Source organism: Salvelinus namaycush, chromosome 7 (genome assembly GCF_016432855.1).
Source record: "Salvelinus namaycush isolate Seneca chromosome 7, SaNama_1.0, whole genome shotgun sequence".
NCBI lineage: Eukaryota > Metazoa > Chordata > Actinopteri > Salmoniformes > Salmonidae > Salvelinus > Salvelinus namaycush.
In genome coordinates, this window is record NC_052313.1 from 44,869,834 (window position 1) to 44,889,464 (window position 19,631).

The window sequence follows — 19,631 nt, forward strand, 5'->3', positions numbered from 1 at the left end:
AATTTGAAATATATACATATTTTTTGTATGTATTTTTCTTTACTATTTTCCCGTAACCCTACCACCACTCCCCTAGTTGGTGTAAACTAATGGACAACAACACTTAGGCTTCTACTTCCTGCTTATACTGCAGATACTACATAGATTTTACGGACACAGCATATTTTACATGAGTTATCTTTTTGTTTGTTTTTAGTCCCATCCTTCAGTCACCCTCAATAATGTGATTGTTAGTGTTGCTGTGTTGTAGCATGCAGGTCGTTGACCTGCCAACTGCTGATAACTGCCAACAACCACTAATTGCCGTGGGGATCAAGCATGCTCTATCTGTCTAGTGTCTCCAGACAATTTGGATTGAGGTATGTGCCTGCCATATGCACCTCCTGTATGGAACTGATTCACTGTAGGACGACATGGTGCCACATATCGCAATTTATTACTATGGCTTCCTTTTGTGTTCTATGGCTTCCTTGTGTGCTATCTGTCTATGTGTAAGTGGATTTTCCGATGTGTGGCAGTGGCCAAATCTAAAAATGTCTCTACCAGGAATAGGATGGGGGGAATGGGATTCATATGTGACAGGGGGTTTTCGACTCTAGTGAGAAGACTTTGGGATCTCCCCCGGATGGACAGCAGACAGGGATAGAGACTAGATTTGTGTTTCTGTGGAAAACATATACAGCTCTTAGAGTTATAATGGGAGAGAGGGAGGGAGAGCAAGAAAGAGAGCGCAGTAAAATGAGAGACAGAGAGGGAGAGAGACAAAGAAATGGAGAGAGACAGAGAGACAGAGAAAAACAGAGAGAGAGAGAGAGAATCCTCCCCTCTTCTGGGGAGGATTCCTCTCATTCTCCTCCTCTCCTCTTCTCCTCTGTGACTTTGTGTTCGGGGCAAAGCTTCCAGACACTCCAACTGAATTATTTACCCTAAAGTGTGCTTATATGGAGCCAAGGGTCCTGGTGCTCCACTGTGACTAGGAACCTATTAACCAGACAAATCACTCCATATACCCTTTGTCTAACTACATTACCAGAAGCTGTGTTATGATGAATCACCCGTAAAGGAGGGAAACACACTATGAGGTGCTGGAGAGAGTTTTGATGCATGGTTGAACGTTTCCATCCTATTTCACATGGTGTGTGTGTGTGTGTGGTGTGTGTGTGTTGTGCCATTGTTGTGTCTTTTGTGGAGGAAATGAATTCTGTGTTGATGGAAATACTGTATGTCTCTTGGCTCAAAGATAATAACTAATGCTGTCAACTGGTTACAGGTTTTGAATTAGGTGAGGGATGCTTTGATTATTGTGTCGTCGTATTATGTTGGGTTCTGGATTTGATGTTGGCTTATGCGGTAGGGGCCAGATTCAGACTTATGCAATTTAAGCCTTTCCTACTCACGCCATTCCTACGCACTTCTCAGTAGTTGGTGTTCAGACTTACCGTATGCAGGTGCGTAATGGGCTTTGCAGGCGTGATTCCCTTGCCCTCGCTGAATACATTTCATTCAACCGCTGAAAACGTTCAATTTGGTGTACATTTGAATTAGATTGTTTTCCGACAGACTCATTCAAATCTATGGATGAAACGGTTCAAAGTATTAGGGATCAATGAAAGAAAGCCATGTGAACACATGCAAATTTGTCTCCTTTTCAGCACCAATTGGTAGATAAAAACAATACTCTGATCTTCTATATTTTTTAGGGTTAGGAAAGTACCACATCTTAATTTCTTTGATCTTCACCCCAAAACAAATAGCGGGTGAATAGCATGCTATTCTGATGCTTAAGTTTAAGGTCAGATTAGGCGTAGAGAGAAAAGTGCATTAAAAGGAAATTCCCTAGCAGAATTCAGTTGGTTGACAGTGTGGTAGATTGTGATGTAGATTCAGCTCATAGGTACTTGTGGATAGCTGTCCTGGCCATCTATCCGCTGCTGACATTTTCACTGATCCCTACAGTATGTTAAGAGTGGGTTCTATGATTGGCTGCCCTTTGAAATATACTCTCACAATCTAGTTGGCCCTCCAAGACAAAGTGAAATTGATCTTCATTCATTTCATTTCACAGTGACCCAAGAGCGAGAAGGCTATCTACATCTTCATGTGTTTCCTGGATTCCACACATGCTCTTTTTGGGGGGGGGGGGGGTCATTTAAAAAAAAAAAATCAGACGTCAGTCACAGTGAGCGAATAGTGAGAAGGTTATCAACGTATCTTCCTCTTCATCACATATTCTCTTCATCCCACATTCTTTTTTTCCTTTTTTTTTGGTCATTGAAAAAAAGCACTTTCAGTCTTTTTTGCTCGTTTCCTGTCTCCGTGGCTGCAAGTTGCATGCGGGAAACGAGCCGTCTGCTTCACATATCCATATGCTAATATCAACCCCGGCTCCAGCTGCAACCTGGAGCAGCCTGCCTCGCCCCCAGGACAGCCATGAGGGGAGAGCCATGAAAAGGAAGCGGAGATGATTAATTAACTCTGCCCTCGTTTGATGCTGCCTGCCTTATTAACTTTCAACACGAGCAGAGTCTTTGAGCGTTTGCTTTTGCACCCCCCCACAAAAAAAATTATCCCCACAAAAAAAATTAAGGTCAGATTATTCATGCAGTGGTGGAAAAGCAAAAGGTTGGAGTGGAAACTGGAAACTGCTGGTTCTGTGGTTACAGATACTGAGGTGTTTCTTTTAGGTCATTTGATGGCTACTGCATGTGTAGGGTTGACATCACTCATGTAATAAGTAAGCGCCACTGTGTGAGTTCTTGTTTCATCTCTCTAGCATAAAGAAGCTACTGTTAATACAATTTATACTGTATTTCATTCTAAATATGTACTGTTATAGATGGTCGAGAACCAATAGCATTGCAGGCTGGATATTGAGTATTCATATCTGAGGTTTTACACTCTATTCCACCTCTAATGATCTTTAATCCGTGCTATCATAGTCCAAGTAAGGATAAAGTATGCACTGTATAGGCCTTTGATAAGCTTCACTCATACATAACAAAGTAATGTATTCAAACCCATGATGATTAACCAGACAGCATAGATTAGAGAGGCACACAGTATCAGTTGTGTTGACATTAGTGACAGGTGATCCAGCTGGTTCCCTGCTCATGTATGTTTTTACATTTATGACCACATCTGAGAATGTAGCTTCAGCCTATAATGAGGATCTCGCTACAGGACAACACAATGCAACGCTGCTTCTGGGGGTGAGCTCACAGCCTGGGGCTCAGCCTCTCTCTCGCTCTCTTTCTCTCTCTCTCTCTCACACACACACACACACACACATAAAAGATCACCTGCCTCCACACTCTCAGTTCTGGGGGCCAGGGACCAAGGGGGGGGGGGGCGTCCCACAGGCCATTGTGAATGTCTCTAAACTCATGTATCACTCCTATTAGCTGCTATAATGATCCTCTCCGGGGCCATTTCCCCCACCACTTGATGTTAGATTAGCCTCCCAGTTCAAATTTTTTTTTTCTTTTTCTTTTTTTTTACCACTGGTACTCCTCAGTGTGTGTCCTCCTGACTAAGTCTACTTCACACAACTGGTCCTGGCTGTGTGTGTGTGTGTGTGTGTGTGTGTGTGTGTGTGTGTGTGTGTGTGTGTGTGTGTGTGTGTGTGTGTGTGTGTGTGTGTGTGTGTGTGTGTGTGGAGGGGGGGGGGGATTATGCTGACAAGGTTGTTTGCAGTAGCATTTACAATTTCAAAACAGAAAACCAAAGCAGTGCTGTATCTCTTCTAAAATGGGTATGATTCAACCTGACATTTTATCCAACAAATAGCCCTAGATGTTTTTCTTCCAACAAGGTCATTCAGCTGGATATCTCTCCTGAACCTCCAGCAGTTGGACTTCTATTTAGCCCGTATTTCATTTCGAAATAAAGTATTTTCACGGATAACAACCCAGGGATCTGTCTTGCCTCAAAGTGCGTACTGCGTCGTACTGACCTGCATCCTATTACATTAAGGTATTTCTTTTTGACATAGCTAACGTGGTCTGTCAGAAGCAGTTGCGGCTGAGGCAAGCCTTGTTTTCTGCCATTGAATTCTGGGTGAAGCAAAGCGTGGCCACCCTTTGGTTGCCCGCTGGTGTTTTCACATCAGAGTTTTACCGGTGAGGATGCGATGACCTGTTCATTGAGTCATTTTCTCAAGAGTTCGTAAGACAGTGTCATAGGGAACGACAGTTTTCTCTCCCATAGCACAGGGTGTCGTTTCTTCCGTAACTCTTGTTTCCTCTCTAATATATATATTTTTTCTTCTCCTTCTGTGGTTTGGGAAGTCGTAGAGTGCTTTTCCCAGGTGGGAGTGTTTTTTAATTCTTCAAGTGGGAACCAATCACGTAGCAGGAGACACTTGCCCGTGTTCTATTCTCATGGTTATAAACAACACATTTAAAACCCTGTCATGTTCATATAGCTATTCCAAAATAGCATAACAATATACAGTGTCATTATGAAGTTGACCATCAGAGAAAGCTATCATAATTTGTTTTATTACATAGGGCTCATCATAATATGTTATGATGGAAGAGCGGTATAAGCCCTCGGGAGGCTGTATTCACAGTACTAATCATATTGCTGACATTGATCAATGATGTTGTATGCAAACCAATTCCCACATGAACCATGTAGGTCCTTTATTCGAATGATCTGACCATACAGAGAGTGGACGAACAGTCACTCACCACTACCTCAGGTTAGGAGCATTTGTCTTGATATGGCAATTCATTGGTTGGGCCACCACCATTCATTCAGCCTATTGAGTCTTAGTCACTTTCTAAACAGGCAATATTATCTATCTACTATTCATGTGTCCATAACTCATGTTTATGCTGATGGGCTAGTGGCACTCAATGATTCCCTCAACCTCCTCATGATGGTGGACATAAATATAATGGGGGACGTTTTACGAGGCGACACCACCACCAAAAAGGGTCCAGCCCTTCAGGTGAATGAGCGTAGCTTCTCCTCGGATCCCCTTTTGACCCCAGGGCCAATTGTCCACAGTGTCAACCGGTCAATGACTGGCCATTGTGTGTGTGTGTGGCTGGCGGCTGCAGCAGCAGTGGTCACCAGGGCCTAGGGGTCATTGTATAGGATAGATAGATAGATAGGGGTCAGTGGGCTATCAAGCTGTGCTCCAACCCCCATCTGGTCCCAGCAGCTGGTCAGCATACTGAGGGTTTGGTGGTTTGTTGGTTGGATGTTGGTTGTAGGAGAACTGTGTAGGTAGGCTACTACTGTAGCACATTATTTCTCCTTGGGTCACCACTCACCACCACCATCAGATAACTCATTGTAGTAATCCATGTAGTTGTGGCAGTCAATTAGCTTTGATTCTAATCATCATGTCTGCAGTGTATTTAAAAACCATACACTTTATAGCCTACATACAGGGAGGACGTTTCTGCCTATTCAATTTGAACCTGTATGTAGTCCGTCCCTCCCCAGACCTTTGAGGTAAAGCTGCATTAGTGAGTATTACAGTGAGTCAGGGAGACTCTTGGCTGAGTTGAGTCAGATGAATTAGTCTCCTCCTGAGGCAGAACAGTTAGTGGGAGACAGGCTGTGTCCCAAATGACACCCTATTCCCTGTATAGTGCATTACTTTTGACTAGAACCCTATGAGCCCTGGTCAAATGTAATCCACTATATGGGGATACGTGTGCCATTTGGAAGGCAGACTCAGCAACAGGGAGACTCTTCGCTGAGTTGAGCTAGCTGAATTAGTGCATTATTATTGACCTAGTTCTCCATTGCTCCCCTCTTGTGGCTCCAGACAGAATAAGAGGAGCTTGGGAAGCGTTCTCTTCAAGTCTCAGGATACATTTCTTCTAAATGAGCCTGTATGTGTGAACGCTCAGTGTAAATCTACTCTGAAATGGCTTTGACAGGTGAACGCTCAGGGTAAATCTACTCTGAAATGGCTTTGACAGGTGAATGCTCAGGGTAAATCTACTCTGAAATGGCTTTGACAGGTGAACGCTCAGGGTAAATCTACTCTGAAATGGCTTTGACAGTGAAAGCTCTCGCATTTTCGTTTTGTGAAGTCAGAGTGGGTGTATTGCCGATGCAGAGGGTGAAGGAGTACATGCATCAACTGTATCAGTGTTAAAAGGCAGTTGTGGTCTTCCAGGATGTGTTTTCACTGTTCCATCAAGCATCTCTATGTGTAAAATCTTTAAAAACGATCTATGAAGTATTCATGCTAGCAATAATGTTGGATGCATTTATGTGCGTTCGTCAGGTCTGCACAGTACAGTATTATGTGTTTACAATGGGCAAATATAATCCATTTTCAGTTGGTTCTTTCCTTTGGTTATCAATATTCGAAACCATTCGTAAAAGTACATAACTATTCATGTTCAAAGTTTGAGCTGCGATGGATGCCCTCTAGTCAGTTCTATTCAATGAATAGCAAAAGTCATTGCAAAGAAATTGCTGGTCATTGGACATGTGACCTGTAAGGGGACAATGCAGAATGCTCTTGTTCTCTCTGCATTATGTGATGGTGAGTGAATGAATAGCTCTTGTAAGGTAATGTTTTCAGTGTAGAGGGCGCACCATTGTATACCTTCGGAGAGTGAGCTGACTTAACTTGAATCCCTCTCGTCGGTCTAAAGAATGGCCCTATGGTGAAGTTTTTCCCAAGGGTGGGGGCACCCCTAGATAAAGAGGGTTAGCTAAGTAAACAAATAATAATGACAGAACTGTGTTTGTTATCGTAGGAGAAAATCGCTGGCCTAACCGAGAGGAAGTTCAACTCTCGCCGTTTGACATTTTCCCACAGTAGCCCGAAGTACCGCTCGCTAATCCCGGAGGTCAGAGGTCGAAAGATGAGGACGTGTTGAAAAAGAGAAAATAACACAAATAAACAAAATGCGCGGTTTTAAGTCCATTGTGTGACAGCGGAGAAGATAGTGACATCACTATGCCAAATGATACACGCTTGTTTTATATCCGACTAACCATTGACTTGTCTTCCTTATTTGGGCTGGGATCGCCTTTAGGGGTTAGCACCTTGGCTTAGCGCTAACGCTCCCAGGCATCTGTCGAATCCCAAGACGAGAGAGTTTTCATGTGGGATGATGTCACCCCAGTCTGAGTCTTAATGAGAACCAGAAGTTATGTCGAATTCCTTCGGAGTCTGTTCCATCTGGAAGCAATGAAACAAAGATGGTGACTAAAAATAGAGGCCCACTTGAGATAATGATAAAAAGAGATTCATTGCTTACGGTGTAATAAGCATACAGTACATCTTCAAATTCCATACCTGACTGTAAATAGTGAAGGCCTCTTAAAAAGAATGGTAAAAATGTGTAAAAACCCTGTAGCCCGTTACACTCATACCTGTATATGAGTTGAAAATGACAGATTTTGGACACTGATAAATGCCTAAATTGGAACGCAGTGGCTGTACAGTAACATGCTATACATGATGTCAGAGCTCTGGGTCTCTGCTTCACAGCTCTGTATGGGTTTTGATGACAGCCGTTCTGAACTTGAGCACCGCGAGTGACAAGAAGTTGCCCCCATCCTTCCTGGTGATTGGGCAACTTTAGCACCTTTTTGGTTGTGTGAGTGGGGGAAATACTGTAAATGATGAGGACTCAATGTATTTTGAAAGGTGAGCTGTTGAGGATTATAATAAATACCACTTTGATGTCATACAAGCAAGTCAAACACAATGTGCTTTTCACAATTTCCATATCGTAAAACTGATATAATATACAGTGTCAATGTTTATGATCAATATGTTTGATGTACAGTTACAAGATGACATGGTGCCATATCCTGGGGTGTCCTGAACAGAATGAGCCTATGTTTTCTGTTTTGTGAAGCAGATTTGCCGCGGACCACGCATCTGGATGCACTCCTGGCTCCATTCTAAGCGCATCAAAATGACGATCTGCTTCTCTCAAAGCTTTCCACTGTAAGATCGTATTTTATCGTTTAGCTAGTCATGTTGGCAATAGAACAAGCTTTCGATTTATGCCCACCTGACCCAGATTGTGATTTATAATGGACAATTTTGGGATTGCGTAAACAACAGCATTGTGTAAAGGCAGGATGCAGGGCCGTGTTCCAAACGGAATAACTACAAAAAGCACCTTATAGTTGAAGACTCTTCTTTGAGTCATAAAAGTGAATTGAAATGACTTAGGAACTGTGCACACTTTGGAGAGGTGTGTGGCCACTTGGAAACACCAGTTAGACCTCGCACTCAAACACTTGTCATTTTTTTTGTCTTATGCTGCAACTGCCCCAAGTTTTCCAAGAATATCCTTAGCATGTTACTGAATGTATCCAGAGTATTTTCTTGTGTCAGGTGAACAGTTTTGTCCTCACCTTTAGTCTAATCATTTTCCCAGAAACTCGAAAATGTTCCCTTTTAATTGCTGCCATGGTTGTCCATATGCTTTCCATATTTCTTCTGTAAGAAACATTTCATTTAGCCCTATCCGTATAGGCCAATTCCCACGAGTGTAAAGGGTTAAGTTATTTATGAAAGTTGACTCATTTTGAATACACCTTATGCTATTATCGGCAATAATCCATCTTTCGATTTTACCTAAAATCTCATTCGCACTTTATATACAATTTCTAAATCCTCTCCACAGAAAAGAGAAAGTGAAAATAGGCCAACATTACAATAACAATGACACACTTTTATAGAAAGGATAATTAGCGGGATAACGGTACGTCATATAGCTTTTCAGCATTTCGTGCTGCTCAGATATTAGGCTTTTATTCCCCTTAATCCCCCCCAAATCACTTGACTGTGTGTCACTGTGTGCTCAGCAGACACACCGAGTAGCCTGTGTGCCACTGTGTGCTTAGCAGACACACCGAGTAGCCTGTGTGCCCAGAAATCTACTAGAAACACATGACATGAATCCCATTAAAGTGGTCGAAGAGAGAGAGCGAGAGAGAGAGAAAGGAAATTGCCTCTTGAGAAGGCTCTTGTTGACTGACAGTCATCACTTAGCGACTAATGGGCTCATTTTGCATATATATGGGATGGCTTCAAAGAACACATATAACAAATGTCCAGACTTCCATGGACTTCCATGGACTTCCATGGACGCTGCACATATAATAACGGAGGTTGGTTTACTTCATCCTCATACAGTGTCTATCTGTATCACAAGATTAACACTAACATAGTATGTTAACACTTTTAGGTTAGAGTGCAAAGTTCGCTGATACGTACAGTATCAATTTGATGTTCGGTTTAGCTGTGGAATGTTGGATATTGCAGGTTGAAGGCTGAAGGCTATATGCTGTAGGCATAACACTATGTTCAGATACACATTTTCCTCCCTACTGTAATATATGACAGGAAATCGCCCTCTGCACCGTATCTGCATTAAAGCAATTTAAGACCCGAGGGAGGTCAAAAGTTACGACAACCAATCATTGCTCACATTTCTCATTCCTGTTTCAAAAGACCTTTATACACACTACACAGGCAGGCATACACACACATACGCACACGCGCGCCCACACACACACACACACACACAAACACACATATCCCCCACCAAAATAGAAAACTTATCTGTTGTCTATCACTGTCACTTAAAATGGAAATATGGCTTGTGATGAGGATGAGAGGCGGCAGGGGGAATGACAACAGTGCAAACAAACAGCGTTCCCGTTGTCACATTACCATTCTGTCAGGCTTCAGCATTCCTGCTCCCTGTTCCCCGGCAACAGGGAATCTCCCTGGCATTCAGGGCCATTCCAGTGGGAGAAGAGATTTGGAAATCAGGCAGAAGCAGATCCTAACCTTCCAGCTCCAGCTTTTCTCGAGGAATGTTTTGCCTGCCTGCCTCGACATCTGCCTAACACATGGGTCAACCTAGAGACAGCGTGTGCCTCCAAAATGGCACCCTATTCCCTATAGAGTGCACTACTTTTGACCAGATCTCTATGGCACCCTATTGCACTACTTTTGACCAGGACCCTGTTCAAAAGTAGTGCACTATATGGGGAATAGGGTGTCATTTGAGACACAACCAGCCTAATCAATAAATCACCCAGCAGATTAAACAGAGAAAATATACTGTAATAAACCTGAAGCTGTGGGGCTTATTACATTGATAATACGCAAGACAGGTCAAATGGTGGAGAAATATATATTTATATGTATGGAGAAAAATATAACTAAAAAAACATACTCTCGGGGGTCGGGAATTTGCGTTGACGAGACAAAGCTATATTTCACTGTGCTCATTTGTTATACCGTGAATGTGTCCTCAAGTCTGGCTTCTCTCCATCCGTTGCTCCCATAACGTCGGCAGCGAAGACTATAATAAGCGCTGGCTTGGATTTCGCTGTTTTACTGGTGTCAGGCTAGGCGAGGCGGTAATAAAACAAGTCACTAACTTCATGTGTCTGGAGAGGATTTCTTGTTGTTTTTTTGGGTGGGAACAAAAATATCTCACTAAGCCTACTCACTCGGGGATAACACTAGCCTAGCCGGCTCAGACCTTTCTAGTGCTTTCAGCACCGTTCACTGGCCAAAACAGTGAGCCGGAACGACAAACCCCTCATTGACAAGGTGTGAATTTAGCCGATACACAATACACAATGATACGCATGTACAGTATGTGCAGCTTCAATAAGGTGAGAGGTAATATAAAGTGAATGGCTGCTGTTTGAGCAAAGCGAACACTGACTGAAAGTGAATATCGCTTGCTGAATGTGCCTAATGTGTCTCATTTCCCATGAAACTAAGGGGTAGCCAGGCCACCTGATCGCTGCGGCTCTCGTTAATATGTTGGCAGAGCCAATTGTGCATGGCTAGGCTAGGTGTGGTGCCTGCCTGTCAAAGCCTGCACAAACAGAAGCTGAGATTCCCTCCGGTGGATCAACATCTGGTTCTCTCTCTCTCCTCTCTCTTACCTGTACTCACAAACTCTGCTTATCCTCACTGTGTGTTTCTCTCTCTCTCTCTCTCTCTCTCTCTCTCTCTCTCTCTCTCTCTCTCTCTCTCTCTCTCTCTCTCTCTCTCTCTCTCTCTCTCTCTCTCTCTCTCTCTCTCTCTCTCTCTCTCTCTCTCTCTCTCTCTCTCTCTCTCTCTCTCGGTCTCTCTCGGTCTCTCTCGGTCTCTCTCTCTTGCCATTTAATTTCCGTCACCACCCCTCCTGTTCTAAACACACCATGATGGATATTAGTCTCCAGACAGCCATAACAACTGGCATCCCTCAGCCTGTAAAGTCTGGCCACAGATCTGTCGGACTCCTTTAATAAGGCTAGGCGTCCCGCTAGCGGGACAACCTCCGGTGACACCGGTGAGGGCCCGCAATTCAAATAAATAATCATACAAATTATGGAAATTAAACATTTAGGTACATACAAGTCTTATATAGGTTAAAAGCCTAAATTCTTGTTAATCTAACTGCACTGTCCGATTTACAGTAGGCTTTACAGCGAAAGCATGCCATGCAATTCTTTTAGGACAGCGCCTCACATCAAAATATTTTTCCACCGGCACAGGTTTCATAAATTCACAAATGGCGATTAAATATTCACTTACTTTTTGAAAATCTTCCTCTGATTTGTCATCCAAAGGGTCCTAGCTACAACATGTAACGTCGTTTTGTTAGATAAAATCCGTCTTTATATCCCAAAAAGTCTGTTTAGTTGACGCCATCGATTTGAGTAATCCACTCGTTCAACATGCAGAGAAAGGAATCCAAAAAGCTACCGCTAAACTTTGTTAAAACAAGTCAAAATACGTTTCTATTTAATCGTCAGATACCCTAAAATGTAATTAAACTATAATATTTCATACGGAAAGAAGTATGTTCAATAGGAAAACGATATTAGCAGGTGTGTGTCCTCTTCGTCACGCACGCATACACAAATTTCCAAGTCTGTGTCCCAGTAATAAAACTCATTATTCTTCCTCGTTTTGGAAGAAACAAGCCTGAAACCTTGAACAAAGACTACTGACACCCAGTGGAAGCCATAGGAATTTCATACTGGGAGCTAGATTTAATGATTTCCCTATACGTTCCATTGGAAAAGCATGGGCTCTCAAATGTGTTTTTTTCCGGTTGGTTTTTCTTTGGATTTTCTCCTACCATATCTATTGTGTTATAGTCTCTTACATTATTTTTAAAATGTCTACAGACTTCATATTGTTTTTTTTCCCAATGGTACCAATTATATGCATATCCTGGCTTCAGGGCCTGAGCAACAGGCAGTTTACTTTGGGCACATCAGTTAGGTGGAAATTGAGAAAAATAGACCCTTTTTAAATGAATGGCATGGTCCTAAACATCAATATGGCTTATGAATTCAGTGTGTATTTTCATATTTCACTACCTGATTTTATATAACGTTTTAATATGAATTGAACATATATAAAAAATGTAGAAATAAATATTTGTATTTCTAATAGACCCGTTCTTTAGGCGCTCTACCCTCCACACGTTTTCTGAGATACTGTCAAACAGAGGCTCTATGTTTAGTTCCCAAATGACATACAGTAGTAGTTGCATATGCTTCATCTCTACACAGGTTGTACTATGAGTTGTTATGGAGTGGGCATGTCAGGTTGGATTTATTCCATTTTTACATTTTCTTGAGTATGATTTGCTTGGGGAACAGGCTTGGCTACTGTTCCGCCACATACTGCACAGGAATGAATGACCCACTCTTTGACTAGCCAACTGAGCGTTGGAAGGAGGAGAGAGGAGACAGGGGCTATTTAAATGTTGAATATATCTTAATGTTTGGAAAGATAATCTGACAGATTCGGATTCCTGACGACCGGGGAGGTGTTGATGTCCGTCTGTTCTGTGTGTTTGTGTGTGTTTGTGTGTGTGAGTGTGTGTGGTGTGTGGTGTGTGGTGTGTGTGTGTGTGTGTGTGTGTGTGTGTGTGAGTGTGTGTGTGTGTGTGTGTGTGTGTGTGTGTGTGAGTGTGAGTGTGAGTGTGAGTGTGAGTGTGCGCGCTGGGACTAGGACAGGCAAGGTGCTGTAAGAGGACATCAGATAACTGAAACCCACCCTAGAGGATGAACAGGCTTCCTTTGTGTCATCAGGTAATCCATATACCCAAATCTGTCCCCGTTTGCATGTGGTATGCAAGGGATGAATTTAGCATTGGAGGCTTTGTCTACCTGGTTCAGCCTGTTCAATCTTTTACACTGATGGCGTTTGAAACCACTATGTTTTCTGCAGTTTTTAGATATGTTTTAAGAGTGTATAGAATTGTATGTTACTCTTCTAATGTTTTTAACCCTTTTATTAAAGCTTTTTTATTTGAATGGTTGCTCTCAGTGTGAAGAACTTTGTGAGTTACGTCGGTAAATGAAAAGCGCTCTACAAAATGTAATTTATTATTATTATTGCTCTCGTAACAACTGCTGCAATCTGAAGAAAGCATTTGGCTTCATACTGGTGGCGTATTGGTTTCTGACGTGAAAGGCCAACAAAACCAGATCACTCAGCTCTCCGTGGCTTCTCATAGCAAATCACATGTCATCACCATAGCAACCCCTTGATAACATAGCCTTCATCAGGCTGTTTTTATCTAATCTATCACAGTCTTGGGAGGTGGGAGTTTGATGGGCAGGATTGATATGTTGGCATGAAGTCATTTTGACCTGAATAATGAGGGAAAGATGGAAAGATCATCAGTGCTGTTTTACAGATAAGCCGCTGATAACATTAATTGATTCAAGCCAGGGCTGAGGACGGATACAATGAGCAGTTTCAATATCTGTGTAACCGCCCGTCTGATGCCTAACTCTTCCTGAGACATAAAGAGTTGCGTTCGCTCCCCGGGTCAGTGCCTAGGCTTCAGCGCAGAGGGCTGTCATAGTCATGAGGTGCACGAGAGGTAGTCTTCTCAGCCATATGAGCTCTAACGTGTCGTCACCCAGGAAAGTTTGTAATATCATTAATTCCCAACTAGCCATAAATATTCCCTCAGAAAGAAGTGTTACGTTCTATAGGCATAACCTTTGACTGCCATAAGCCAGTCGGGAATTCCACATTCCATCTCCCCTTGAACGCCTCACACAGAGCAGATTTCCAGTTGGCTAAAGTGGGTCCCTAGGCCACTCTGCCATGTCATCGGGTCTCGGCCTGCCTTACGGCCAGAGAGGAGGGGGCTGGCGGTTGGGGTTGAGATAGGTCCTGACCTTGGCTTTGACTGGTCTGACAGGTCTCACTCCCAGAGGCCACTAGGCAGCTTCAAGCTTTCTTATCTCTCTCACTCGCCTGCTGCCTGGGTCTCAGATCTACAGCCCTGCCGAGGTGAGGTTGGGAGGAAATCACATTATAGATAGGTAGGACTTTAAAGAAAGCCTGAAACACATACTGACCCCATACTGCAACTGGGTCAGGGTTGTATCTGGGTTTGGGTTTTTCTCAGCCAAGACCTAAAGGAACTCATATGTTGACAGGGATATGATCCCATCCTTTACAGCCTTTCAGTATGTGTGGATCTGCCAGAGAGAGAGCCGAGAGGGAGAGAGGGAGGGCGAGACGCTCTCATGGATGAATAATGAATCTAATGTTTTATTACTGAAATTCTTGGACCATTTATTTTAAACACATTTGCGCGTGGGTGCGCATACGTGCACGTGAGCATGTGTGTCTGGCGTAAAGCAAAGCTTTTTTGGCCGAGTTTCCGAGTGCCGCAGCAGTGGGGGACAAAGCTCATTTTAAAATGTCCTAAAGATTAGGAGGCACATGATCGGTTGGAGGACTGCAGGATATGGGCCTCACAGCATGCCCAGTGGGGGAAGCCCTCTCTCTCAACAGCTCTAGCCTTTTTATCAACCCCTCTCACATACAGAGTAAACAGGAACTGAGGGTTGGCTGCCATAGGCTGCCATAGACCAAAAACATGAACAAACGCACAAAGGAAACTACAGTATGTAAGTGTATGCCTACGCCAGCCAACTCCAGCTCAACAAATCCCAGTGCTCTGTTTCTCCCCTTGACTCCTACACTGAAGTTGAAATTGGATTCAGAATTTGGATGCTGGTTCATTTTTTGTCTTGTGTCCATCCTACAAAGAGAACCAGAGGAGAGGACTGTATATGGTAAAATAAGCAACATTTGCAGATAATTCCATTGGATAAGGCAGTTCACAATCGCTCCCCATCAATGCTAACTTACTCGGAGACATTTTATCGCCTGTTCGTGAGCTCGTATGACTTTTAGTCCGTCTATTAACAACTTCCTTTGGTTTCTTGCCATGTAGGATTTGGTATCCATGGGATCTGCAGACACTTCGCGAATGAGCCTCGCTTGACTGTTGACTAGAGGGTTGTATAGATAGAGAAGGTATAGTCTGGTCACTGCTGCGGAGGAGTTTGAGGAGTTTGCAGGCCGCACCGGGCATGGTTTTACAACCTCCCAACGATTTAGCGATGTTTTCTGTAAAGGTGATATTCGGTCCTTATGAGCTTTCGTGCTATTTAGACACTTCAACCACCTCAAGGAATTATTTGGTCTGTATCGCACTCCAAGTGTACTTTGCGAAATATGCATTCGATAAAGTTTGAGGCAAAGGTCCATCATTTTCTCTCCCAATGTAGGCCCTGGCCCCCGTGGGAACCCTGCAGCTTTCGCACACAGTAAAAATGTCAGGAGTAATGCCCCACCAAAGACGTAATGTAATACACGGCAGCGTGCTCCGCATAACATATACGAGTCAGGCCTTCAATCTTAGGTTTAAATACCCTCCATTTGACATTACGACAGGCCATTGCACATTCTTTGCATGCCTTCATGTATGAGGAGGAGTACGCCAGAACCCTATCATTAGTAGAGGTTTCCGCGATCACAACAGAGACTTAGCTAGCTGCGCTTAACGTTCGAACCCGGAACTGTAGTGACGCCTCAAGCACTGCAGTGCCTTAGACCGCTGCGTCACTCGGGAGGCCTCTGGCAACTTCATTTGGTCCTAATGACACTCAGTGGGTTTAGTGTGACTGGCATCTCTGCTGGGTGTAGTGGCACCTTATGACTTCCAGATGGCCTTGGGGACACCACTGATAAACAGCACCAACACTTTGAATTATTCTGTTCAGATATGAGGACAAGTAAGTACATGTTTGTGCATTTAACAGTTTTTCTTATAGGTTACAATCAAATGATGAAGAAAGTGAACATAAGATGATTTCATCGGGTTATTTGGATATCCTTTCTTATGAATGACAAAACACATCGTCACCTGGCCATCGCCATGTTCTTCTGGCCTCTGTCCGTGCCCTTGATGATCATTGGTCACCTAGTATGACTGGCGACTTTGGCTGGAGGTCTGAGCTTGTGCCATCTTCAGTTGGCACGGGGGCATACTGGAGACGGTGGGCACCTGCAGTGGCTAGCCTCAGGTCAGTCCTGAAGTGTGATAATTGCCCTGCTGCCAGCCATACGGTTGCCTCCTGAGAAGAAAGATCTTCTGACAATAAGGGTTTCTCTCTATTTCAGCTTAAGAAAGAACATTATAGTGCTCCACAATGTAGGCTATACCATATAATGTATACTGTCTGTACCATCATATTTTCCGTGTTCTAGATACACACAGTATTTTTACACTATTAAGTGTCTCTAGCATGGAAAATATGCTCATGGGACGAGTCTAAACGACACTCAGCTGGGTCATCTCTCAGAGGAATTCCCCATGATTCAATTATACGTGAACAGCACATGACGGAGGTCTAAAAATCAATGGAGGGGGCGTCTGTGGCCGTGAGATAACGCTTTACCCAAGAGAGGCGTGTCACCAATACCAATAATTAATTCAAGCTAGCCACAACCACTACCGAAGGATAAATAAGTCGCTACTGGATGTTCATATGTAGCCAACCACTGATACAGTCACTATCTGCTTCTCCAAAGAACAGCTGGGTGGAATATTATGGCCAGGTGGCCTATTTATTCTCCAATAATGTCTTATACTCACTATACAGGCATGGCATAGACGAGCACATCATTAGGGCAAAGTGTCAAATAAGCTGAACATCTGTTTTTCCATACTGTTCCCGGGTCTCTGCTCATTTGGGCCATGCTGTAATTCAATAGCACACTTTGGGAGTGTGTGTGTGGAGTATGTGTGTGTGAAGTTATTCCCTCTTGACACTACACAGCTGGCCGCCTGCACTCAGGGCCAGCCAGGCGAAGTTACCCAGCGGTGCTTCTGGAGTTACACTCTTCCCTAACTCCCTGAAACGAACACCCAAAAAAGTATTTACCCTATGAATGAATCACACCTTTTTTGAAACACAGTCCAGTTCTGCCTCAGTGTTCCTCTTCACACTTGGAAGAGGAGTGTTTGGAAACAAGACACCGGCTGGAAAAATACACAATACGCAATACACTAGGGTTTTGATCTGTTTTTTCATACTCCATGTAGGCTTCTGTCTGGTCTTGTGTCCTTTTTTTGTAGTTTACCACTGCTGTTGATAAACACAAGAGAATCTCCATTGAAGAAGTTTTTTATTTTTTATTTTTTACTTCTGGACTAGGCTTAATCTGGGACACCGACCCCTGAACTTCATAATAATCGAGACAGTGTAGGATTGTTGGGCTGTTCTTGATATTACTGATATTTTTCATCCATGTTTGCACATGGAATCCATCTTTGACACTCATCTCCATCTGTTGTTTACAGGAGTACATGGACGCCAACAAGTGCATCGAGGAGCTACTCAAGCAGCTGGAAGAAGAGCGGAGGAATGTCCGAAGGTAAGGGAGGATCCTCGATCTGCGTTTTGACAGCTGCTGCAAGTTGCCAATAAATATCAACAGCTGAACGCAATCTATTCTCAATGAGAACCAGCCAAACAATGTTGCTTAGTTTGGGAAGCTGCACACAATGATGTGTGTGCAGTCTTGGTGAGAAAATGCTATTGTGAAGTGATGGTGAGGACAAGGGTGCTAAAGGTGAGGAAAGACAAAGATGTACGTTCAGTCCATTTCAGTTTTGGGGTTGGCTGGGGACATTTCTCATGGAGACAATGGGGATGTGGAGAGGTCAAACTCATGACCTTGGCTCTCAAACCTATCCTTAGACCCTTGAATGTCACACCACCCAAAGAAAAGAGAGACCATTTTTCAAACTTCACCCCCATTATCCTATAACTCTCCATGTCAAAAGAGCTGGTTTCCCCCCATTCCAGCAACTATTTTCCCCTTGAGCGAGCAGGGAGGCCTGGGAGAGGGGCCTCTCAGTGGATCCAGGGTGGATGGTGGGGGTTAGAGGTTAACCGCTGACCAGGGCCTTTGCTATGGCAGGCCGGCTTTCAATAGAAGGGTAAGGAAGTGGTGTGTAAAGGAATGATTGTCTTGTCCACAGTCTCACTCACACCACTTTAGAAGAGGAGACCCTTCCTCTTTTGACCAGGAAAGTGACCTAATAGATTAGAGGGGCCTGGTTGTTATTGTGTGGACTGGCCCATGGGAGTGTTTGGGGTTTTCTCACCAGGGGCTGTTTGGAATCCATGAACTTGCTTAGACCTGGAAGGACAGTGGGGGCAATAGCTAGGGTGGCTGACCCTACGTTTTAGTGATCATTGTTTAGTTTTGTTAAGGATTTTTAATTTGTGTGTTTGCGTACATTTTTTCTGTAAGTGAAACAGAATGATATTCTAATTAGATAATGATAATTTTATCTATTCAACATTTTTCTTCCAGTGGCTCATATAAATAATCACTTACCTACAAATACTTAAAAATGACATACAGTTGAAGTCGGAAGTTTACATGCACCTTAGCCAAATACATTTAAACTCAGTTTTTCACAATTCCTGACATTTAATTCTAGTAAAAAATCCCTGTCTTAGGTCAGTTAGGATCACCACTTTATTTTAAGAATGTGAAACGTCAGAATAATAGTAGAGAGAATGATTTATTTCAGCTTTTATTTCTTTCATCACATTCCCAGTGGGTCAGAAGTTTACATACACTCAATTAGTATTTGGTAGCATTGCCTTTAAATTGTTTAACTTGGGTCAAACATTTCAGGTAGCCTTCCACAAACTTCCCACAATAAGTTGGGTGAATTTTGGCCCATTCCTCCTGACAGAGCTGGTGTAACTGAGTCAGGTTTGTAGGCATCCTTGCTCGCACACGCTTTTTCAGTTCTGCCCACAAAATTTCTATAGGATTGAGGTCAGGGCTTTGTGATGGCCACTCCAATACCTTGACTTTGTTGTCCTTAAGCCAGTTTGCCACAACTTTGGAAGTATGCTTTTGGTCATTGTCCATTTGGAAGACCCATTTGCGACCAAGCTTTAACTTCCTGACTGATGTCTTGAGATGTTGCTTCAATATATCCACATCATTTTCCTCCCTCATGATGCCATCTATTTTGTGAAGTGCACCAGTCCCTCCTGCAGCAAAGCAGCCCCACAACATGATGCTGCCACCCCCGTGCTTCACGGTTGGAATGGTGTTCTTCGGCTTGCAAGCCTCCCCTGTAACGGCATTCAGAGGAAGAAGGTGAGGACCAAGGTGCAGCGTGATACGTGTTCATCTTATTTATTCGAAACTGAACACTGAATACAAAATAACAAAGGAATAACCGGAACAGTTCTGACAGGTGCAACAAACACTAAACAGAAAATAACCACCCACAACTAACAGTGGG

The 19,631-nt window shown here is 43.3% G+C and overlaps 1 protein-coding gene across 1 annotated transcript in view; it reads left to right on the forward strand.

Annotated features, from left to right (window-relative positions):
- The window catches only part of LOC120051302 (nck-associated protein 5-like), a 155,097-nt gene that overhangs the window by 25,436 nt on the left and 110,030 nt on the right, over positions 1 to 19,631 (forward strand). The window contains exon 3 of the mRNA XM_038998109.1: positions 17,655 to 17,728. Within this exon, the coding sequence (XP_038854037.1) occupies positions 17,655 to 17,728 (74 nt within the window). The remainder of the gene's footprint in view (positions 1 to 17,654; positions 17,729 to 19,631) is intronic.